The sequence below is a fragment of the Scyliorhinus torazame genome, chromosome 10 (assembly GCF_047496885.1).
Source record: "Scyliorhinus torazame isolate Kashiwa2021f chromosome 10, sScyTor2.1, whole genome shotgun sequence".
NCBI classification, from domain to species: domain Eukaryota; kingdom Metazoa; phylum Chordata; class Chondrichthyes; order Carcharhiniformes; family Scyliorhinidae; genus Scyliorhinus; species Scyliorhinus torazame.
In genome coordinates, this window is record NC_092716.1 from 63,083,153 (window position 1) to 63,108,157 (window position 25,005).

A 25,005-nucleotide genomic window follows, 5' to 3' on the forward strand; every position below is an offset into this window, starting at 1 on the left:
GGCGACATGTGTGCCATCTATTACCCCCTGGGCCTGGGGCTTTCCGGCGATGGCGGAGAATCCTGCTGTCTGGGCATCCTGTTGTGTTTAGTCCAGGTCAAAGTTTATGTCATCGCTTGCCCAGGCAAACAGGCCATCCGTCACTTCACGGATGTACTTATGGGCTTTAGGTTGGGAGATGCCATACAAGTCCCCGCTCGAGCCATGCAATGATCCTGAGGCGTAGAGGTTCAGGCTGTGGTAACCATAACGGCCACCGGAAATGGGTATCCTCCTCCTCCATGTGGTGTCAAGTCCGCAAGGATATGGCACAGGTATTGCAGTGTCTCCTTGTTAAGGCAGATTCTCTTGCGGCACATGCTGTCCGCTGTGGTAGTATGCATTAGGGGTCATGTGGGACTGTGCAGCCATGATGTCATTGGCTGACAGATCCCGGGTCCTGGTTGGACGTTGACCTTTAGCTCCGCCCTGAAGGCGGAGTATAAGTACCTGGAGTCCTCCCCCGCAGGCAGTCTACTACCGAACTGTGGGGGATACAGTCACGCCTAATAAAGCCTCATCGACTTCACTCTATTCGTCTCTCGGAGTCTTTGTGCGCTACAATTTATTAAGCGTGCCTAAAAAGGACTATGAAGCTCAGGATCATCCCGGAATGCCTGAGGATCAGCCCCCACGCAGTGAACGCGGCAGCAGCTTTCAAGCATTGGCAGACTTGTTTCGAGGCCTACCTCAGAACGGCCACCGGCCGGGTCACAGAAGACCAAAAACTACAGGTCCTGCACTCGAGGTTAAGCACCGAGATTTTCTCTTTCATCGAGGACGCAGAGGATTTCCAGACGGCGTTCGCAGCACTGAAAAGTCTCTATGTCCGCCCAGTAAACCAGATCTACGCTCGCTATCAACTCGCAACGAGACGGTAAAGTCCCGGAGAATCGATAGATGAATTCTACGCCGCGCTACTAATTTTGGGACAAGCCTGCAGCTGCCCGTCGGTGAACGCAATTGAACACACGGACATGTTAATGCGCGATGCTTTTGTGGCAGGTATGAACTCCTCCCAAATCCGCCAAAGACTTCTAGAAAAAGAGTCGCTAGGACTCAGAGGCACGGGCCCTAGCAGCCTCCCTAGACGTGGCCGCGCGAATACAAGCGCCTACGGCCCCGACCGCGCGGCAGCCCATTGGGCTCCGTACGTACCCGTCGCGACAAACCCCCCACCCCCCCCCCCGGACACCCCACAGGCTTGCGCAGTCCAAACGCCAAGTCGCACCGGGGGCGCCCGCTGCTATTTCTGCGGCCAGGCGAAACACCCCCGGCAGCGCTGCCCGGCCCGCGCAGCAATCTGCAAAAGCTGCGGGAAAAAGGGCCATTTCGCGGTTGTGTGCCGGAACGCGAGGTCGCCGCTGTCCCGGGAGAACAGGGAGCCCTGCACGCCGCTTACGCTCCCCAACGCCCCCAGCGTCCCACGTACGACCCGCAGGCGCAGCTGCTCTGGGTCCCGACCACCGCGGTCCCGGGAGAACAGGGAGCCCTGCACGCCGCTTACGCTCCCCAACCCCCCCCCGCGCCCCATGGATGACCCGCCGGCGCTACCACTTTGGGTCCCGACCACCGCTCTCCATGGAGAAGAGGGAGTTCTGCGCGTCTCTAACGCCCCCCAAACTTCCCCCCCCCCCCGCGCCCCATGTATGACCCGCCGGCGCTACCAATTTGGGTCCCGACCACCGCTGTCCCTAGAGATGAGGGAGCCCTGCGCGTTCCTAACGTTCCCCAACCCCCCCCAGCGCCCCATGTGCGACCCGCAGACGCCGCCATTTTGGGCCCCGGCCACCACGAGGGGAGGAAGGGCGCCGCCATCTTGGACCACCCCAGACCTGTACGACGCATGGGGCGGCCATTTTGTCCACCCCCGCCGCCATCTTGGACGGCAACAACGGACCCCAGTGTCGACGGCTCCACGGGGTTCGAAGAAGACGCTCAAATACTACAACCACGTCTCGCTTCAATAACGCTGGACCAAGCTCGGCCCCGGACACTCCAGACGACGACGACAACGGTGCTGATAAACGGGCACGAGACACCATGCCTAGTCGACTCCGGGAGCACGGTAAGACGCTGTTCTTTGACCATCCATCCCAGCGCACAAAAGATTTCCCTAGCTGCAGGATCCCACTCCGTACAGATCAAAGGTTTCTGCATAGTTACCCTAACGGTGCAGGGGAGGGAGTTCAAAAACTACAGGCTCCACGTCCTTCCCCAACTCTGCGCCCCCACATTACTGGGATTGGACTTCCAGTGCAATCTACAGAGCCTTACCTTCAAATTCGGCGGCCCAATACCCCCACTCACTATCTGCGGCCTCGCAACCCTCAAGGTGCAACCCCCGTCCTTGTTTGCGAACCTCACCCCGGATTGCAAACCCGTCGCCACTAGGAGCAGACGGTACAGCGCCCAGGACCGGACCTTCATTCGTTCCGAAGTCCAGCGGCTACTAAAGGAAGGCATAATCCAGGCCAGCAATAGTCCCTGGAGAGCACAGGTGGTAGTAGTGAAGACAGGGGAGAAGCAAAGGATGGTCATAGACTATAGCCAGACCATCAACAGGTACACACAACTAGACGCGTACCCTCTCCCCCGCATATCCGACATGGTCAATCGGATTGCCCAATATAAAGTCTTCTCCACCGTGGACCTCAAGTCCGCCTACCATCAGCTCCCCATCCGCCCAAGTGACCGCAAGTACAGAGCCTTCGAGGCAGACGGGCGATTATACCATTTCCTAAGGGTCCCATTTGGCGTCACAAACGGGGTCTCGGTCTTCCAACGAGAGATGGACCGAATGGTTGATCAACATGGGTTGCGGGCCACGTTCCCGTATCTCGACAATGTAACCATCTGCGGCCACGACCAGCAGGACCACAACGCCAACCTCCAAAAATTCCTCCAGACCGCTAAAGCCTTGAACCTCACGTACAACGAGGACAAGTGCGTTTTTAGCACCAACAGGCTAGCCATCTTGGGCTACGTAGTGCGCAATGGGATAATAGGCCCCGATCCCGAACGTATGCGCGCCCTCATGGAATTTCCCCTCCCGCACTGCTCAAAAGCCCTGAAACGCTGCCTGGGGTTCTTTTCATACTACGCCCAGTGGGTCCCCCAGTACGCAGACAAGGCCCGCCCTCTAATACAGACCACGACCTTCCCTCTGTCGACAGAGGCTTGCCAGGCCTTCAGCCGCATCAAAGCGGATATCGCAAAGGCCACGATGCGCGCCATCGACGAGTCCCTCCCCTTCCAGGTCGAGAGCGACGCCTCCGACGTAGCTCTAACGGCCACCCTTAACCAAGCGGGCAGTCCCGTGGCCTTTTTCTCCCGAACCCTCCACGCTTCAGAAATCCGCCACTCCTCAGTGGAAAAGGAAGCCCAAGCCATAGTGGAAGCTGTGCGACATTGGAGGCATTACCTGGCCGACAGGAGATTCACTCTCCTCACCGACCAACGGTCGGTAGCCTTCATGTTCGATAATGCACAGAGGGGCAAAATCAAAAACGACAAGATCCTAAGGTGGAGGATCGAGCTCTCCACCTTCAACTACGAGATCCATAATGTGATATCTGTAAGGGATTTGAGAGGGTGAGAGTCTGATAATCAGCTATGGTTTTCACCCTGGGAACCTTGAATCCTCCAGGTGTCCCTCACATTCCCTGCCAACCTTCAGTGTGCCGACCAACCCGCCCTGCACATACATCCCAGCGCACCAAGGTCCCCGCCAACTCCCACTTCCCGGAGGTCCCTCCACCCCCCCTCCCCGGTCCCCCCCCTCCCGGTCCACCCCCCATCTCCTAACCCCCCACCGCGCACCGGGGCAGCATGCCCCCCGGCTGACTGCCCGATTTCCAAGATGGCTACTCACCTCCTTGGATCCCAAAGCAGCTACTTCGCCAGCTTGACATTTTTAAACAGGTGTACTAAACGATTCCTGTGTGACCTCCCGCTGGGGCGGCAGTTCGATCATGGAACGCCGTTCAATAGGGGGTCCTTCCTATTAATGGGATGGAGATTGGTCTTAATTGGTTTCTCGCCACACCATGGCAGATCCTGATCTCACCAACAGGAGTGGGCCGGATAGATTGGAAACCGATCGACGCCCTGCGTGGATCCCGATTTCAGCCGCTCCCACTATCTAACTGGCCCGCTCGTTCTCTCACCTGGCACGATGAGGCCAGTAGATCGCATCCTCTATTTCTTCATTGGACTAAAGAAGACCTAAGTATGCTACCTCTTTTGGAATTACCATTTTGTGTGTGTGTGTGCTGCTATGAAGATCTTTTGCATGCCGAGCAGTGAATATTTATCCTTTTTTAAAACTTATGAGGAAACCTGCCATTTGTCTGCTCTTGAGAGTGACACAAGGTAGGGGTGGGTGGAGCGAGGTGGTGTTAAACCACTTTTCTTTTAAAACATCTGTTTTTGGTCACTTTAGAGGGGGCCAGTGATACGTACAAGGGTCCACCAGCATTGTGAGGTCTCGATAAATGAACATCTTACAATGCTAATGAACAGATTGGCAAACAATTGAGCAACCTGACAGATTTAATTGACATGCAAGTTTATACAATTAGTTAACAGGAATGGGTTTATTAAAACAGAATGTGTCTGTAATTAAAATACCAGTATATTAAAGACAGTCTCACTAGAAATTTGCTCAGGGGTCTGCGGATCAGTTGCAGTAACTTTGGCAGAAGATCAATGGAAACTCCTTTTCAGTAATGTAACGAGGGTTTCTGTTGATCTCATCACCCAGTTCACTCCCCCACCCAAAGGTACATGACTGAAGAGGAGAACTACCAAAAAATTCTAAGTTTGTTTTGTCAATGTTATGAACTGCAGAAAAGTAAATCAATTCAAGATGTTGAGGTATGTCGCATCTCTTAAAGTTTGACTTCATCTTGACACTTGTACCTTGAACATAATCAAAATTATTGCCCTTTTATATTTCCTGAGATAAAAGATTATGAGCTTAATCTTGTGGAAGCGATAGGCTGCCCTGCATCACATCTTTTTGAGAAGGCCCGCCGCATCTTGTGCCACTCAAGCACTTGATAGGCCTGTGGGAAGCCTTCCCTCAGTAGATGCGCCCCACAGGCAGAAGCCCTGCCCACCAAAAGCAGCCAATCAGAGGCCAGCATCTCTTTTGTACTCGCAGTGCCACTGGGGAACTGGTGGCTGCTGCCGGTACTACGTCCACCCGAACATCAAATCAAGGATGGACGATGCACAGGTTAGTCATGGCGAGAAAGGAGTGACATTTTGATCACGGGGGAGTGGGGTGGCAACAAGGACAGGGGACTGGCTTTCAACTGCCCTGCCAGCCCAATGCCAGTGCCCTAAAAGGAGCTCCTCGGTCCACCACCACCACCCAGACTCCTCCAACAGCCTGTAAGTAAAGCAGAATTGTTAATCAAGCTCCCCGCATGGAGATCCCTACCCTCCATTTCTGGGTTAATACCAATGGTAGCAGGATGAGGCCATTAAGTGGCCATTAATCTGACCACTTGAGGGCCTCAATTGTTTTCATAGTCATAGAGTTATACAGAGCAGAAGAGACCCTTTGGCTCATCGAGTCTGCACCTTCAAAACTACACACAGGGCTGGATTCTTCTGCCCGCCGGCCGCAAGATGGTCGGGCCGCGGACTAGGTAAAGGTCCATTGACCTCGGGCGGGAGTTTCCGGTTGCTGGGCGGTCGCAGCCGGACAATCCCGCCCTAAATCTACACTCATTCCACTTTCCAGCACTTGGCCCATAGCCTTGAATTTTGTGATATGTCAAATGCTTATCCATGTACCTTTTAAAGGTTGTGAGGTTTCCTGCCTCTACTACCCTCCTGGGCAGTACATTCCAGACTCCCATTGCCCTCTGGGTAAAAAGAATTTTCCTCAAATCCCCACTTAACCTCCTGTCCCTCACGTTAAAATCATTTCCCCTCATTATTGACCCTTCAACAAAGGGGAACAATTGTTTCCTATCCACCCTGTCCATAACCTTCATAATCTTATAGACCTCAATCAGAGCCCCCTGAGCCTTCTCTGCTCTAAAGAAACAACCCGAGCCTATCCAACCTCTCTTCATCACTCAAATGCTCCATCCCAGGCAAAATCCTAGTGAATCCTGTCTGCACTCTCTCCAGTACAATCACATCCTTATTAGAATAAGGTGACCAGACTGCATACAATACTCCTAGCTGTGGTCTAATCAAAGTTTTGTAAAGCTCCAACACAATGGCCCTGTTCTTATAATCTGTGCTACAACGATAAGGCAAGTGTCCCGTATGCCTTCTTAACTACCCTATTAACTTGCCCTGCTGTCTTCAGGGATCTGTGGACAAGCGCCCCAAGATCGTTCTGTTTCTCTGAACTTCCTGGTGCCGTGCCATTCATTGCGTACTCCCTTGTCGTGTTACTCCTTCCAAAGTGCATCACCTCACTTTTCAGGGTGAAATTTCATCTGCCACTGATCTGACCAACTCATCTCTATCTTCATGCAACCTAAGGCCTTAGTCCTCACTATTAACACCCTGCCAATCTTCGTATCATCCGCAAACTTACTTCCATCCACCCACATTCTCATCTATATCTTTCATATACATCACAAGCAATATGGGACCTAGAACTGAACTCTGTGGTATGCCACTGGACACTGACTTCCAATCACACAAACAGACTTCTGCCAAACAGACCCTCTGTCTCTTACCACTGAGCCAGTTTTGGATCCAACTTGCCAAGTTAGTCAGGATCCCATGTATTTTTTTCCTTCTTTAACAGTCTCCCATTTGGTACCTTGTCAAAGGCTTAGCTGAAACCCATATAAACTACATTAACTACACACCCGATCACCTCCTTGAAAAATTCATCAGGCATGACCTCCTTCTGACAAAGCCATGCTGACTATCCCTTGTCAAACCTTGCTCTCCAAATGGACATAGATTATTTCCTTCAGAGTTTTCTCCAATAATTTCCCGACCACTGATGTGGGACTCACTGGTCTGTAATTTCTTGTTTTTTCTCTACCACCCTTCTTTAAAAAAAGAACCACATTAGCTGTCCTCAAATCCTCTGGCACCTCTCCTGTGGTCAGATAGGAATTAGAAAGTTCGGTCAGATACCCTGTAATTTCCTCCCTTGCCTCCCACAGACTGGGATACAGCGTGGAATACAAACCTGGGGATTTGTTCACTTTTAAGCCCACCAAAAGCTCTACAACTCCTCACTTCCTATGTCAAGAATCTCCCAGTCTCTCTCCACGAATTCTGTACCTACATTCTCCTCCCGAGTGAAGACAGATATGAAATATTCAATAAACACCCTACAATGTCCTCCAATTCCATGCTCAGCTTGCCCCTAGATCCCTAATGGGCCCTACTCTTTTCCTGGTTATCCTCATCCCCTTAAGATACTTATAAAATATCTTGGGATTCTCACTAATCTTACCTGCCAGTGCTTTTTCATGCTCCCCTCTTTGTTCTCTTAATTGCTTTCTTAAATTTCCCCCTGCACTTTCTAGACCCAACTGAAGCCTCCGCTGATTTGATCCCTTTGTCCCTGCTAAAAGCCTCTCTTTTCTTTCTTATCTAGTCCTGAATATTCCTCGACATCCAGCATTCTCTGGGCTTGTTGCTCCCACATTTCTCCCTAAAGCGAAGATGTTGGACTCTGCCCATGTCCTTTTGAATGTCCCCCCACTGCTCTGCCACAAGAAGCTGTTCCCAGTTTACTTTGGTCAGACCCTGCCTCATTTAAAAAGAATCTCCTTCTCCCAGTCCAAAAGCATTTTTGCAGACAATCTTTTTCCTTTTCCATAACAAATTTAAATCGTACTGTGCTATGGTCGCCATCATTAAAATGCTCCCTCACTGCCACCTCGAAGACCTGGCTGGCTATGTTCCCCAGAATTAGATCCAGCTCTGCACTGTTCCTTGTTGGACCTTGTTGGCATAAAAAGCACTCCTGAATACATCTCAAGAAATCCGGCCCTCTAAACTCTTTACACAATAACTCTCCCAATTCATGGGTGGGATACTCCAATAATGAGGCTATGTCCCCACGCCGGAGTGAAAAGCGGCGCCATCCACTCTGGCGTCAGTGGTCCCCGATAATGGGGAATGTTCCCCTTCCTAGGGGGCTAGGAGTGGTCCCCGCAGCTACAGCTGGCGCGGAACGGCCCACGCGAGTTCACACATGTGCAGGACAGCCGACATGATTCCGCGCATGCGCAGGGGTTTCCTTCTCCTGGCCGGCCCCCGGGCAATATGGCGGAGCCCTACAGGGGCCCGGCGAGGAGTAAAGTAGGCACCCACAGAACCAGCACCCCCACTGATCGGTAGGCCACGATCGTGGGCCAGGCCACCGTGGGGGCCCCCCCGGGGTCGGATCTCCCCGTCCCTTCCTCGGACGGACCCCGCACACTCACCTTCGAGGTTCTGCCGTGAGGGACCTGAGTAACCTACACTGGCGGGACCCGGGCAAACTCATCGGAGCCCGGAGAATCACCGGGGCGGGGGGGGGATTCCCGACTGGTGTGGCGGGAATCCCGCGGGTGCCCAAGAATCGTCGCAGGAAACTGGGGAAGCCCGGCGGCGGGGCGCAACTGACTCGCTAGAGAATCCTGGACCAGGTTTTTTTTCAGAATTTTAGAATACCCAATTCTTTTTTTCCAATTATGGGACAATTTAGCATGGCCAAGCCACCTAACCCTGCACATATTTTTGGGTTGTTAAGGTGAGCCCCACGCAGACTCAGGGAGAATGTGCAAATTCCACACGGACAGTGACCCGGGACCGAGATCGAACCCATGTCCTCAGTGCCGTGAGGCACCGTGCTGTCCTATCCCAATTAATGTTGGGGAAGTTAAAATCCCCTATTTATAATTATTCTATTATTATTATTTTTACACACCTCAGTGAATTGACTACATATCTGCTTGTCTATTGCCTGCTGACTGGGGGCCTAGAATACACTCCGAGCAATGTGACTGTCTTCTTGTTATTTCTAAACTCTACCCACAAAGCCTGATTTGAAGACCCTCCTTACTGCAATAACTGACTTCTTAATTAATAATGCTGCACCACCTGCTCTTTTACACCCTCCCCTATCTCACCTGGATGAGTTGCCAGTCCGGATGCTCCCTCAACCATGTCTATGTGATGGCAACAATATCACAAATCCACGTGCTAATCCATGCCCTTAACTTATTAGTCTTACCTATAATGCTCCTAGCATTAATGTAGAGGCCTCACCTTACTCCCTTGGAACTCAACATGGGTCGTGGGGTAGGAAAACCATCCATGGGCCTTCCCGCCATGGACCTAGTATAGAGGCGGGAAGGTGACAATGTCCCAACCTGCTACCCTTCCACCGAATTAAATGCCCCCCCCACACACACACACCCTCCACCAAACTCGCCACAGGGTAAGGCACAAAGGTTTGGTCCTTATATTTCAATATATTAGTTTAAAGTTGTTTGTTATCTACTATTGAAAATAGCCTTTATAACTGTAATCTATAAAATTCTGTATCAAACATGCATCTTACCTTGTAGAATACATTGTCATGTAATGTAGAAGAAGCTTTCATGGTAAACTTAGTGAAAACATATCCCTTAAAGACACTCAGAACGATTATTACAACAATGGCCATTCCAAAGATTAGTTGGTAGAATCCTAGCTGGGGGTTGTCAGTGATGCTGCTACAATCCACTGTTGTGGTGTTGTTCCTTTGTGCAAGACAGTCAGCCTTTGTAGAATTAAATATAAATCAGTCAATGTCAAAAGTTTTGTTCCTGCGACATCAAGCATACAATAGACTAGAAATTGTATTCTTGAAGCTGAGCTGTGAGAAGTTTGCTGGGATGTCTAAGCATAAACATTGTGAATTTCCTTTCAGCGCTGCCCTGTTGCTGGTCTTTTCATATCCAAATCCTCATTTGGTTTCTCTTGGATTAATTGCTGTTTGAATACTAACTTGGTGTACTCATGTATGACTCAGTAAAGTCAGCATACTTAGTGCTGACCATGCAGGAGGTGGAACTGGTGGGATTTTCACCGTGCATCCTACCAGTCCTTCCCCAAGAGTAAGGCTGGGATTGGAACGGGATGCTGAAGTTCATGGATGGAAGAAGCACTTTATCATCACAATTTGCCTTTGTTGCCAGAAAGGGCTGGAAATGGATTTTACCCTAAATTCCTACCCCTCAACTCCCAATGCAGCAGAATTCTACCCTGCTAAAGAGCATAATTTCTAACTAATGTCTTTGTGAATTGGGCATCAGTAATATTGTGCCAAATGAGGATTTTTAATTTTGTTAAAATTTAAGTTAGACTTTCATCTTGTCCCATTAAAAATAATGGCTGTTGAAGATGCATCTTATCGCTCTGTTTCAATCCAACATATCAACACAGAACAGGTCAAGGAATTTTTGCACACAATTTTACCATTCCTGTAAGATTTTCTCTCAGTTTAATTATATCGAACTTTGGATTTTAAATTGAGAAATTCACAGAATATTGATAATCTGCAGTTGAACCAAACTTTTACTTCCATATATTTAGCCATGGGAAGCCTCTGGGCAATCCCCTTGGTATAAATTCTCCTGACTTTTTTCTGAACTCTGTGAGCTTAGTGAGGCATCAATCATTATTACAGTTGTCTCTGGCTGCATGCTGTTGTTTACTGCATAATTTGTATCGTACCATTTGCATTACTGGCTACTGCTGTACACATTAGATGCAATTGGAGAAATTATTTCTGATATTAACATCTGGAAGTGCTTTTTGCTGTCAAAGTACATGCAATAGGTTTTGTTGTTTGTAACTTATCAGAGTACTTATTCTCAGAAGCATTGACTGATACAGCACAATGATACAGTCATGTGGCCCAGCGTTCATGTGCCAGCTCATTGGTAAATATATCAATTTAGTTCTACATCCCAAAGTCTTTCCCCAATATTCCTGCAATTTCTATCCCTTCACATATTTATCCAATTTCTCTTTGAAAGTTAGCATTGAATTTTCTTTCACCGCCCTGTATTCTAGAATAGAAGGACATGCAATGCAAGTTTTCTTTGCCTCATACCGCCTCAAGTTATTTTACCCATTGCATTGAATCGGTCTTTCCTGGTTACTGGTCTTTCTGCTACTGGAAACTGTTTCTCCTTATTCACTCTCAAAAAATGTTATGATTTTGAACATCTCTATCTAACTGTCTCTGCTCTAAGGAGAACAACCGCCTCTCTTGTCTCTCCATATAATTGCAAAGTTTCGATCCTGGGACCTTTCTGGTAAATTTCTTTCACCTTCTATCTATGCTGTTTGCTTCCCAAAGTGTGGTGCCCAGAATTGAACACAAATATTCTAGTTGAGTCTTATCCAATGTTTTATATAGGTTTTGCCTGTGGAAGTAGTCGGAAACATTAGGGACCTTCAAGCGACTATTGGATAGGTACATGGATTACGGTAGAATGATGGGGTGTAGATTAATTTGTTCTTAATCTAGGACAAAAGTTCGGCAAGACACAGTGGGCCGAAGGGCCTGTTCTGTGCTGTATTTTTCTATGTTCTATGTTCATTGCTTTGTACTCTAGTTCGCTATTAATAATGCCATGGATCCTGGCTACCCTTTTAACAGCCTTCACAACATGTTCTTCTCAAACAGCTGAAATGGTTTCTCTTTATCTACCCTATCTGTTCCCCCAAAAATCTTGAAAACTTCAATCAAATCAGCCTTTAACCTTCAACATTGAAGTCATGGTGGTACAGTGGTTAGCATTGCTGTCTACGGCGTGAGGACCCAGGTTCGATCCCGGCCCTGGGTCACTGTCCATGTGGAGTTTGCACATTCTCCCCGTGTCTGCGTGGATTTCACTCCCACAACTCAAAGATCTGCAGGTTAGGTGGATTGACCACGTTAAATTGCCCCTTAACTGGAAACAAATAATTGGGTACTCTAAATTTATTTTTTTAAACCATTCAAAATTACAGAGATTGCATTGATTTTTGAAATCACTCCTCATAATTTAACCTTGGAACCCTGGTATTGTGCTAACCCAAAACAAAAATCTAACCCATGCTGTTTAAATGCAAGAGCAAACCGCTTACCCATATATCGTGTGTGAATTTCATTTAAGTGGAAAGGATTTCAGTGTTATATTCAGTAATTCATTAATAAAATTATTATTTTAAAAATTCTAATAGCATAAAGAATGTTCTTTGCATATGTCACATAAATAGTTTAGCCCTTTGGTAATCCAGTTTTCAAAATAAAAAGGATTTCATACAATATTTGCGAGAACAATCTTTGTGACAATTAAGATCGGATAATGAACTGAAGCAAAGAATATTCCTTTAATTGTGATAGACCAAGTAATTATGCTCAATTTTGTATTGGTGCTCAAACAGCACTTTGGACTTCAAAGAATTTATCATCACAAATCATGATTTCACAGAAGTGACTTGTACTGAAGATAATGAAGAAATTTGTCCATTTATTCAAATATCGTGAATTAAGAAATGCTCTTTTGCTTATGTTTTTCTAATTATACTTTCTAATATTTAACTCTGGAAACTGTTATATGTTTCATATAATGAATGCATAATACAGTAATAAACCATTTGTAAGCCTTCAATTAACGGAATTATAAGAATTTTCTTTCAATATTTGGAGAGACAATTCTTTGCAAAGTATAGGGTAATTTACTCTAAAAGTTGAATAAAATATGAAAATAATTTAAAGGATTAAACTTTTCATACATTTACAGATGACTTCTTGCATTAGTTGTATCAGGAGGACTTACCCCAGCTCCTTGTTGTATCCAATAGCTTAACCACCATCCATTAAAGGCTGTACAGCCAATCATAAGGATGAACAGAAAGAGAACAAATAAAAAGAGCATATAGCCTAGAAAATAAATCAGAATAAACAATTCAATAAATGATCTGCGGTGAATTATCATTTTTGAAAGTACATATCAAGGGGCAGCACGGTGGAGCAGTGGGTTAGCCCTGCTGCCTCGTGGCGCCGAGGTCCCAGGTTCGATCCCGGCTCTGGGTCACTGTCCGTGTGAAGTTTGCACATTCTCCCCGTGTTTGCGTGGGTTTCGCCCCCACAACCCAAAGATGTGCAGGCTAGGTGGATTGGCCACGCTAAACTGCCCCTTAATTGGAAAAAATGAATTGGATACTCTAAATGTATTTAAAAAAAAGAAAGTACTCATCAAAAAGCGTACTTAAACTAAATTAATCTGAAAGGTATGAAGTGAATCACACATGGATGTGTCATTGCTGCAAATCAGTCCTGAGCTGACATGGTAGAATGCTCAGAATGTGACATTAAAAGTATAAAGTGAGTGGTAAGAAAAAATTACTACTGCTTTCAAGAATTCAAAGAGTAAAATCATGCAGAATTCATAAGGAACATTTGTAGAAATGCACAAACACAAACTGCCAGATAATTGTAAAAAAATCAAATGTTGCAGATGCTGAAAATCTGGAAAAAAACTGAAGATACAGCATGAACATAGCAGGTCAGAAAGCATTTGTAGAAGGTACAGGTAAAATAACTTTGGATGCAGCTCCTTCTTCAGAATTCTAATTCTATGTGAATGATATGGTCCGACATTATTTATGTACTTATTGGAATAATATACTGACAGGTGCACCCAAAATTAAAGAAATTAAAGTTAGGTATTAGCTCTGGACAAAGTACTGGCAATTTAAAAAACATGATTGAGGGGGATTTCCCAGCTGTTCTTGCCAGTGGGATCTTCCTGTCTTGCCAACGCCGAACCCCCACCGCGGGTTTACGGCAGGCAATGGTGGGTGGATTCAATGGGAAATCCCATTGACTGTGGCGGGAGCAGAAGATCCAGCCAAAGGCAGGCTGCCTCCCGACTCTGAGAAACACGGGTAGGGCGCGGGGAAAATGACCTCCCGCACTATGTTGTCGAACACCTAATGGTAAATCTCTCTCACTTGTTGCATTTCTGAAAAAAACAGTTTTATAATTCAGCTCCACTGTAGACTGGATATTACAAATTGATATGGCAATATGAGAATATAAACATCTGGTTCAGCATCATTCAGCAGGGATTCAAATCACCGTGACAGATCATGGTGCGATTTTAAAACTACATAAATAATAATAACTAATGTGCTATTAGGCACTATATTATGTATGTCATATGAATGGTTGAATGTGGGTAGGTTGCTATGTCATTGATGTAGTCTACATGGACTTCAGTAAGGCTTTTGATGAGGGTCCGCATGGGAGACTGAATAAGAAGGTAAGAGCCATGGAATCCAGGGCAATTTGCCAAATTGGTTCCAAAATTGGATTGTGGCAGGAGGCAGAGAGTGATGGTCGAAGGTTGTTTTTGTGACTGGCAACTTGTGTCCAGTGAGATATCGCAAGGATCAGTGTTTGGTCCCTGCTGTATATAGTGTACATTAATGATCTAGACATGAATGTGGATGGTATGATCAGTTAGTTCGCAAATGACACAAAGGTTGATAGTGTGGTAAATAGTGAGGAGGAAAGCCTAGATTACAGGATGATATAGACAGGCTGACCAGATGGACAGTGGCAAATGGAATTTAACCCTGAAAAGTGTGAGGTGATGTTTTGGGAAGACTAATGATGTAAGGGAATATACAATGAACGTTGGACACCAGGAAGTTCAGTGGATCAAGGGGATCTTATCGTGCATGTCCAAAGATTCCTGAAGGCAGCAGGACAAGTAGATAAGATGGTTAAGAAGGCATATGGGATACTGCAGCAATATCTAGGATGTATACCAGGCTCATACTGGGCAGGTCTAGTCATCTGTCGAGAGAATAGTAACATCCATATGCTTTAAACTATGGTGGAATTCTCAAGGACGGTGGTAGTTGCCTTAAACAAAATGGCTGCCATTCTTATTAACAGCTCAACTCAAATAGAAGACAGTCTCATGGATAGGGCACAATTTAAAGGGATATGAATGTTTCTTACCTCCTCCTGCCTTAACATAATAATGAAATGTTTTTCCTAATGTTGAGTCTGATTTGTTCACTTCATCTTTTGTAAGCTGCTCGTGTTGTGCTGTAAAAGTAAATGCATGATTCAATTACTATTCTCAATTGTTACACTCATTTATGTTTCTCATTATAGATTGCAAAAGGCGTCCAAAATGCAGCAACATTATGAAATACATTATGACTTTGAAGTTCAATATGACTGTTATATAATAAAATAAAGAGATTTACTTTTAATGGTACCTCAGTCAACCTTTCCAAATTATAGCCAAATGTTAATTCCGATTTGGTAATCTGCAATGGGTAATATCAAATATTTTCAGAAGTCCCTTTCAAATCAGACATTTTTAGAGACTGGGTAACACTGTGGGTAAGTGTAAAATTTCCCCTGTGTGGTTTTGGTTTGAATCTAATGCAGACTGATGGGATGAACCCCATCATTCCCCTAGCAAAAAGCGTTAATCATGAAATGAACTTCAGCAATGTCAACCAGTTTGTAGCAATCATTTACAGTCAGCATAACACCACCCAGATTTTACTATGAAACTGTCACAACCACAAATAGAGGCCAGAAAGGAAAGGGACTGGTGTGTGAAGTGGCAAAATCATTCAGGCATCGTAGAAAGGTCTCCTCACAGATTGAGCTTGCAGTACCATCACAAATTTCATTTGCCTGGTTTGTTATCCTACATCTTCCCCCCAAAGTCTCTGTCTTTATCCCCAGTTCACAGAGATAGTGCTGTGGTGATTTCACCAATCTCCCTGATCTTATTCTCAGCTCTCTTGGAGGATGTATAGGATTCAAGTTCTCCATGTTTTCCTTTGAACTGGGTAGAGACTATCACTGTTGCTGGAGCTGGGGGAGGGTGGGGGAGGGGAGCATGTGCTGGCTTGAGTGCCCAAAGCTTTGCCTTGTACTTAATTGTTTTTTTGATTTCTTGTGGTTGCTCTGTATTTGTCTTTCTTTTTTGTAAAGGGAGTTCTCTCTCTGTCACCATGCCCCGCATCGGTGTGTCCTTTTCCAGTGGTCTGTGCTGCTCGTTTGGGTGCCTTTCCATTGATGTGGCGATACCGTTAGGGCAGGGTATCCTTGTGTCCTTTTCCAGTGGACTGAGCTGCTCATTTGGGCGCCTTTCCACCAATGTGGGGCTACCATGGGAGGGTTGGGCGGGGAGGGATGAAAGGTGGCCCTATACTGGCTTTGTAGCTGGTGGCTTGTTTAAAAGAACTGTTTTGGGTTGAACTGTGCCCCTTGTTGGGAGGGGAAGGGTGTTCTCTCTCTCTCTCTCTCTCAAACCGTGCCCTACACCAGTGTGACCTTTTCCAGTGCTCTGTGCTGCTCGTTGGGCACCTTTCCGCCGATGTGGGGCTACAGTTGGGGACGGGGTGTGGTGGTTGTGTGCTGGCTGGAGAGCTGGTGATTAAGTGCTTATAGCGTATTACTGATTTTCGTAACTGCATTTTTCCATGTTGCTGATTTTTTTGTATTCTTGAATTGTCAATAAATGTAAAATATCCTTAGGCTTGTCACATGCAGTCTGTTTTTCTCTGAGCTCCTGCAGATTCTGGCTGTAACGCTAATTTCAGATATGGTCTGTTATTCTGTATGCTGGCTGCGTTTTGCAAACTTTGAAACCAGGACTACGGCATGGGAGAACGGTGCTACAATCGGTTGAATGGAGGGCAAGAGGTGCCTGTTGCTGCTGTCAGTTGCTTGCAGAGAGGCGAGTTCTTGCCGGCAGTTGCCATGCCCAGGACACGTACTTGTTACTTGCTGCGTTTCAACTTACCAGCTGGGAGTGGAGTATGGAGTGGATTTTGGTTGCCCTGCTGCCAGGCTGAAAGTGGAGGAGAACGGACTCGCCTTTGCAGTTTTGGTCTGGATGGTGTCTGGAGACTGGATGGCGAAACTGTGAGAGCAGCAGGGTGGTGGCCCAATTGACTATGTGTACCGCTAACACTGATGTTGATTTGGTTTTATTGTTGGGGGATTGTATGGCTATTATTGTATTTTTGTTGTGCATTGTTATTTTGGGCCTTGCGGCTGGTCTCACCAGTTGTGACCCCTCTGCTTCTGTGCACTGGGGGTTGAGGGGTCCTTCCCGGTGCTAGTGAGGGGGAGGGATGTTCTCTCTCTTTCACCTCAACGCGCGCTGCCTGTCCTCTTCCAGTGGACTGAGCTGCCGTGGGGCTGTTGCTGGAGCCGGGGGAGGGGAGCGTGCACTGGCATGAGTGCAGGCAGCTTTGCGATGTCCTTAATTGTTTGTTGAGTTTCTCGTAATTTTCCTCTATTTTGTCTTATTTTGGGGGGGAAATGGAGTTCTCTCTCTCTCGCTCTCTCCTCCGTCTTGTCCCGTATCGATGTGTCCTTTTCCAGTGTTCTGTGCTGCTCGTTTGGGCGCCTTTCTTTTTTTTAGAAAATATTTTATTGAGGCATTTATAATTTTAATATTTTAACATTTTGAACAACAGAGAGATCCAACATCCCCACAATGACTTACCCAACTCCCCCCAGCCCTAAACCCGAACTACCCATATATTGGATTCACTGCCCTTATTCGTCACTTCCATGCCCCCCCCCCCCCCCCCCCCCCGCCCCCACTGACGGGTCAGTTCTCCTTAAGGAAGTCGATGAACGGCTGCTACCTCCGAGCGAATCCCTGTAATGAACCCCTGAAGGAGAACTTAGTTTTCTCTAACCTATGAAACCCTGTAAGAAGTCTTACAACACCAGGTTAAAGTCCAACAGGTTTGTTTCGAATCACTAGCTTTCGGAGCACTGCTCCTTCCTCGGGTGCATGAAGAGGTTCCTTCCAGAAACATATATATATAGACAGAGTCTCGCCCCAGTCCAATGCCAGCATCTCCACATCATGGCTACCATCAACACCTCAAACTGCCGGCTCAAAGTGGAGAGGCTCTCCAAGAAGATCGCGCATATAGACAGTGACATTAAGTTTCTACAAAGATGCAAGATAGCACACAAGATCCCAAAAGGGCGACTCGCATTTAAAGTATCGTCTTGCATCTTTGACTCTGTCTATATATATGTTTCTGGAACCTACCTCTTCATTCACCTGAGGAAGGAGCAGTGCTCTGAAAGCTAGTGATTCGAAACAAACCTGTTGGACTTTAACCTGGTGTAAGACTTCTTACTGTGCTCGCCCCAGTCCAATGCCAGCATTTCCACATCATAAGAAACCCTGCCATGTTACTGACCCAAATCCCCGACTTTGGAGGCTCCGAGTCCTTCCATCCCAACAAAATCCGTCTCTGTACTACCAGGGAGGCAAAGGCCAAAACGCTGGCCTCCTCCCACCCAGGGCTCCCGGATCTTCCGACATCCCAAATATTGCCATCTCTGGACTCGGAGTCACCCTCCCTTCTAAGACCTCTGACATGACATCTGAAAATTCCTGCCAAAATCTCCTCAGCCTCGTAAATGCCCAAAACATATGTACATGGTTCACAGGACTGCCCCCACACCTGTCCTCCACCTCCTCTAAAAACCTACTCATCTGGGCCACAGTCATATGAGCCCTGTGGACCACCTTGAATTGGATCAGGCTCCTTCCTCGGGTGCATGAAGAGGTTCCTTCCAGAAACATATATATATAGACAGAGTCTCGCCCCAGTCCAATGCCAGCATCTCCACATCATGGCTACCATCAACACCTCAAACTGCCGGCTCAAAGTGGAGAGGCTCTCCAAGAAGATCGCGCATATAGACAGTGACATTAAGTTTCTACAAAGATGCAAGATAGCACACAAGATCCCAAAAGGGCGACTCGCATTTAAAGTATCGTCTTGCATCTTTGACTCTGTCTATATATATGTTTCTGGAACCTACCTCTTCATTCACCTGAGGAAGGAGCAGTGCTCTGAAAGCTAGTGATTCGAAACAAACCTGTTGGACTTTAACCTGGTGTAAGACTTCTTACTGTGCTCGCCCCAGTCCAATGCCAGCATTTCCACATCATAAGAAACCCTGCCATGTTACTGACCCAAATCCCCGACTTTGGAGGCTCCGAGTCCTTCCATCCCAACAAAATCCGTCTCTGTACTACCAGGGAGGCAAAGGCCAAAACGCTGGCCTCCTCCCACCCAGGGCTCCCGGATCTTCCGACATCCCAAATATTGCCATCTCTGGACTCGGAGTCACCCTCCCTTCTAAGACCTCTGACATGACATCTGAAAATTCCTGCCAAAATCTCCTCAGCCTCGTAAATGCCCAAAACATATGTACATGGTTCACAGGACTGCCCCCACACCTGTCCTCCACCTCCTCTAAAAACCTACTCATCTGGGCCACAGTCATATGAGCCCTGTGGACCACCTTGAATTGGATCAGGCTAAGCCTGGCACACGATGAGGATGCATTGACTCTCCTTCGGGCCTTCTCCCATAACCCGACTCCCAACTCCCCACCCAGCTCTTCCTCCCACTTCCTCTGCACCTCCCCAATTGGAACCCTTCCCCACTACATCTGTTCCTTATATATTTCCGAGCCCCTCCACTCCCCAACCCTTGTTTTGACATCATCTTACCCTGTAGCCCCCTTAGTGAGAGGCGAGGGAAGCGAGGGACCTGCCTCCGAACAAAATCCCGTACCTGCAGGTATCGGAACCCGTTCCCATCCGGCAATTCAAACTCCTCCATGAGCTCCTCCAAGCTCGGGAAATCCTCCTCAATGAAGAGATCCCCAAATCTCTCAATCCCTGCCCGCTGCCACCTCCAGAAGCCCCCGTCCAGCCTCCCGGAGCGAACCAGTGATTATCACAAATTGGTGACCACACCGACGCCCCCTCCATTCTCATATGCTGCCTCCATTGTCCCCACACTCTCAGGGCTGCCACTGGGCTTGTGGAGTACCAGGCCGGCAAGAACAGCAGAGGTGCCTTTAACAAAGCATTCAGACTCGTGCCCTTGCAAGATGCCGCCTCCACTCGCTCCCACACCAATTTCTGAACCAGATATATTAGCCACCCAGTAGTAATTAATAAAGTTCAGAAGGGCCAAGCCCCCTCCCCGGGCCCCCGCTCAAGAAGGACCTTCTTCACCCTTGGAGCTTTCCCGGCCCATATAAAACCAGAGATCGCCGCATTCATCTTCCTAAAAAGTGCCTTGGGGATGAAGATTGGAAGACACTGAAACACGAAGAGCAATCTCGGGTGGACTGTCATTTTCACAGTCTGTACCCTCCCCGCCAATGACAGCAGGAGCATGTCCCACCTACGGAAGTCACCTTTCATTTGCTCAATCAACCTGCCCAATTTTAGTTTATGAAGCTGACCCCAGTCCCTTGCCACTTGAATCCCCAGGTACCTAAAACTCCCTCCCACCACTTTGAACGGCATCTCCCTCAGTCTCCTCTCCTGCCCCTTTGCCTGGATCGCAGAAACCTCACTATTCTGGCCATTCTTTGATGCAGCATTGCTGAATTTGAGCACATTCTTCACTTGTTTTTGAATTTCATTTAGCTGTTGTTGCTGGTGGAAATTTTGTGGTCAATGAAGTATGGGACTCTAAGGATGGAATCTTACCATGTTTTTTCAAAGTGTCAGTTCTGGTGAGAAAAACTGGGAATAATCCCAACGGTGGGAAAACTCACCGAATATTCAGCCTCTTTAACATCATTTTTTTATCCACGTGATTCATGTCATGCTCATGGTGGTTTGCCTCTGACACGCTTGTCCTGGGACGACATGAGGCTGGATTCTTCGTTTCAGTGACTAAGTGCCGGCTGAAACAGAGAATGCCTGGGCGTTTTACGATGCCAAAATTGGCGCCAAACCCTCACCGATTCTGAGACAGGTTAGGGGCTAGCAGCGACGTTGGGTACAATTCCCGGCTCCCACACCAAAAACAGCCTGAGAATGGTCAGGGCCCTGGCCACGCATGCTCACGCCGACGACCTGCAGCAGTCGCGCCGTACAACATGGTGCCAGCTCTGCGTGGACCCGACCCGCCAAATACGGCCCCACAGACCACACCTGGCCACCCCCCACCAGTCCCCCTAGCCCTCACGGAAGTCCCCCCCGGCCAGCGGCATGGATCCCGGCCGAGTGTGACGGCACTGGACACAGTCCGCAGCCGTCAAGCCGGACCCTGAAAACTCTGCCCACACATCAACCGCGCGGTCAGGAACTCGGCCCATCAGGGGTGGAGCATGGCGAATGGCCTTTCTATGATGTGCCAATGTCGTTTCAACAGCGTGTGGCACACAACGCGATAATGCCATTTTGGAGAGGGTGGAGAGTTGAAAACCGGCTTCAAACCAGCGGCGCCCCGGTTTGGGCATCAGAAGGGATTCTCCGCCCGATTGCCGATTACGATATCGGCATCGGGCAACAGAGAATCCCGTCCTTAATCTCTGTACTCAATGGGACACTCCTTTTAAACGTCTCCCCAGCAGTTGTTCAAAGCCCAGTCAAGGGGATGGCTGCCAGGAAGACAGCACCATGTTTCACGAAGGGGAGCCATCACCAAACTCCTGGATGGTGTGGAGCAGAGCCGTGAGTCCAAAGATATGAAGGTTAGGTGGATTAGCCATGCTAAATTGCCCCTTAGTTTCCAAAAGGTTAGGTGGGGTTACTGGGTTATGGGAATACGGTGGGGGCCTGATCCTAGCTCGTGTGTTCTTTCAGAGGGTTGGTGCAGACTCGATGAGCCGAATAGCCTCCTTTTGCATTGTAGGGATTCTAACTTGTGACATCCTCTACCTGTATTAGCACCCATGAAGTAAGGTCACCATCCCCGCCTGGGAGGCAATGGCCGTGATAGTAAATGCCAGCTCGATCCATTAGAGAATGGGGCAACAGTGCCAGAAGAAAATGAATGACCTTCTTTGTGCATCCAGGAGGGAAAGTCTGTATCCTAACGTGTTCAGCAGCACCCCTTCACACACCCATCACACCTCCACAGTGATCTCTCACCCAGCCACATCATGAACCCCAACACTTGTCATGCCACCTCCCCCCCCCCCCCCCCCCCCCCCCCCCACCCACACCCACACACTTCTCATGGTCCCCTCTGTAAATCATCTGTTTCTCATATGCTCACTGTCACTCACCTCCCACACATGCTAGACTTCATCACCATCTGACCTGGCAGGACCCCCACCTACACTCTCCCCATCTGTCTCATTGCAGGAAAAACTGCAGCACAAACGGCGTGAGCGGGCACAGCCTTCCAGAGTCACGACCGAGCCTGAGATGCCTCATACCCTATGAGCAGAGAACCCTTGAGCTGGCAAGCGAGGAGCAGAACTGCAGCTGTGCAGAGGGCAAGGTCGGGGTAGCAGACAAAAGTGGGAACACTCAACACACGTCGTCATGGTCCAAGCCTCATGGGGAGGGGGTACGAGGTGCTGTGGTGTTCCAGCACCTCCCCTGCGGGAGTCACCAGCACTGATCCCAATATCTCATCCTTCCTCGGGGTGTCTAATGGCCCCTGCGCTACTCTTTGGGATGGGAGTGTGACCAAAGCAAACCTGAGGCTCCCCCGCCACCTGACGCTGCCAGTCCTGGAGGCCTGCTCTGGTCTCGATCAGGGTCTTGATGCTCACAGTCATGGAGCATAGGGAGTGGGCCATTTCCCTCTGGGACTGTGCCACATCAGTCAGTGACTGCTACCTCCCTCTGTGACTGGTTCAGGTTGACCATATCCGGGCAATGCTGTTAATGCCCTCAGCCATGACCCACTGTGACTGGGCCAAGCTCTGGAGTGCCACTACAATGTCCAGGTGGCCCTGGTACATGGCTACCTGTCATAGGGCAGCCCTGTCCTGTGTTTTGACCACTGCCCACACATAGTGCCCCAGGTCTTGGACATCTTGACCCATGGCTGATACCTTCGTCCTCAAGGTCTCCACCACGGACAACACCCATGTGGTGCTGGCCTGGGTGGTACATGTGGTTGGCACAGCCTCCTGCCCCTGCAGATGGTTGGACACCTCCAACTACACCTGCAGGCGCTGGATGGTTGCTGACAACCCCTCACGTAGTTCCTGGCTCTGTGACTGCATCTCCATATCGATGGTACCTCCCTTTCCAGAAGGCCAAAACCCATCCAAATGGCAGCTAGTCACTGAGGGGTGGGCCGAGCTCCGACCGTCCACCCCTTCGGGGGTTTTTACCTCCACCTGATGTACCACAGCACGTGTGTGGTGCACCAGATAGTGCCCCAGGAGCCTCAATGTCTTCCCCGGACTGGTGCTCCGACGTGTCTCGGGCTGCTGTTTGGGAGCTCCCTTCTGTGCCCGTGTCCTCCTCGTCACTGATATCCACGTGAGGTTGTGGATGCGGGGGCACCAGAAGGGCCGGAGTCCGCCTTGGTACCAGGTGATCCTGCAAGACATAAGACATGACGCATGCTTAGATCACACGTTGGGGTGGTGGGCGATGGTGTAGGGGTGATGTGGGGGCAGTAAGAGAGTAGTGAGGGGGTGTTGAGGGCTGGTAAGAGGTTAGTGAGGGGGCGGTGAGAGGATGATGTTGGGGTGATGAGGTGGTGGAGTTGAAGTGTGAGGGGGTGGTGTCGGGTTGATGAGGTGGTGATGACACACATGCCATGGGGAACCACAACTCAGCAGGGGCTCACTTGATCGCCCGATGTCGACCTCCACCCCTGCGACTGCCCTCTCTCTGGCCCCACCAACCATGTCAAGTGCACACCATTCCGTTCCGGTGGGGTGCCGCAGGTCTGGCGGTTCCCCTCTAGTCTTCTCTCTCTCTCATGTCGGTTTTGCACCTCATCCCCTGGTGGGGAGTAAACAGAAAGGAGAAAAGTACTAGGCAGTCGGATGCAGGCAGCATGATGATGGGCAGCTGATGGTCTCTGTGGCCAGGGCACCCAGCCATGGCGGCCGATATGGGTGTTGTCATGTTGTGCAAGGTGGTGAGTGCGCACCGCCGGCGGGTGGGGTTTGGTCGCCCTCCAGGTGGGGTGAAGGTTACGGGTGTGTGGGATGGGGGTTGGTGCTAGGGGCACAGTGCTGCCTACTCACTCTGGCTGCAGTTTTTTGCGGCACTGCTGTCCAGGTCCTGGCAGTGGGGCCCACGGTACTCATGACCTCTGCCACTTGCGTCCAGGTCATGTGTATGGCGGCAGATGGCAACCTCCTTCCCACCCCAGAGTACAGGATAGCCTGCCTCTCCTCTAGGGCCTCCAGCTCGGTGTCCGCAAACCGGGGTGCCATCTTGTTGGCTGGGTTGAGTGTGTGTGGGGAGTAGAGTGGGAATATGTGGCTGCATGAGTCAGTCTGGCGGCACGAGTTCCGAGGTTACAGCAGTTGGCAGGTTTAATGAGAACCCAAGGTCTTTCTGCTGCCACTGGCTTGACGGTGCCATCAACACAGCGCAAGCTCTTGCCTGGAGTTCTGCTCACTTTGGAAGTCAAACAGGAACTGCTGGAGTTAAGTTCCAACAAATGTTATCACAGTGCATTTTGGGTGAGGCCATGTGACATACCTCCTCAATGTTGTGTAGCCACCTAATTTGGCCAGCTCCCGATTTAAAATGGCGAACGGCAAAGGCTGATGGGAAAGTCAGCCAACATAGACAGAAACCAGCAGGTGCAAGTTTGCTGTGTATTTACCTCTGCAAAGGCCAGACAACATCAATACCAGCGACCATCAGCATAACAATGTAGCAGCCATCTACATACTGATGAGCAATCCCCGGGAACAATAAGTAACATTTTGGACACACAAAGCAAAGCCAGACTCCTCGGCGCCAGCAGGAGCCAACACAAAGGAGGTGAACGAGCACCTCAAGACCGCCCATCGATCAGGGAACCGCTCCAGTATTGGAGAAATCGAACCAAGCGATTGGGACAAAGTCCAATCACTTGGGACCAGGTACAGGGTCCGCCCCGAAAGGCGGGAAGCCCCTGGGGACGATAAGAGTTAAGCCCCAAGTTCAAATCGCTCTCTTCACCTCT

At 48.9% G+C, this 25,005-nt stretch overlaps 1 protein-coding gene across 6 annotated transcripts in view; it reads right to left on the reverse strand.

Annotated features, from left to right (window-relative positions):
• abcc12 (ATP-binding cassette, sub-family C (CFTR/MRP), member 12) overlaps nucleotides 1-25,005 on the reverse strand; it is a 296,461-nt gene that overhangs the window by 70,283 nt on the left and 201,173 nt on the right. For all 6 annotated transcript variants that reach the window (XM_072518199.1, XM_072518200.1, XM_072518198.1 and 3 more), the window contains 3 exons: nucleotides 15,041-15,130; nucleotides 12,846-12,949; nucleotides 9,590-9,790 (listed from right to left, as the gene is read on the reverse strand). In XM_072518199.1, coding sequence (XP_072374300.1) covers nucleotides 9,590-9,790; nucleotides 12,846-12,949; nucleotides 15,041-15,130 — 395 coding nt within the window. The remainder of the gene's footprint in view (nucleotides 1-9,589; nucleotides 9,791-12,845; nucleotides 12,950-15,040; nucleotides 15,131-25,005) is intronic.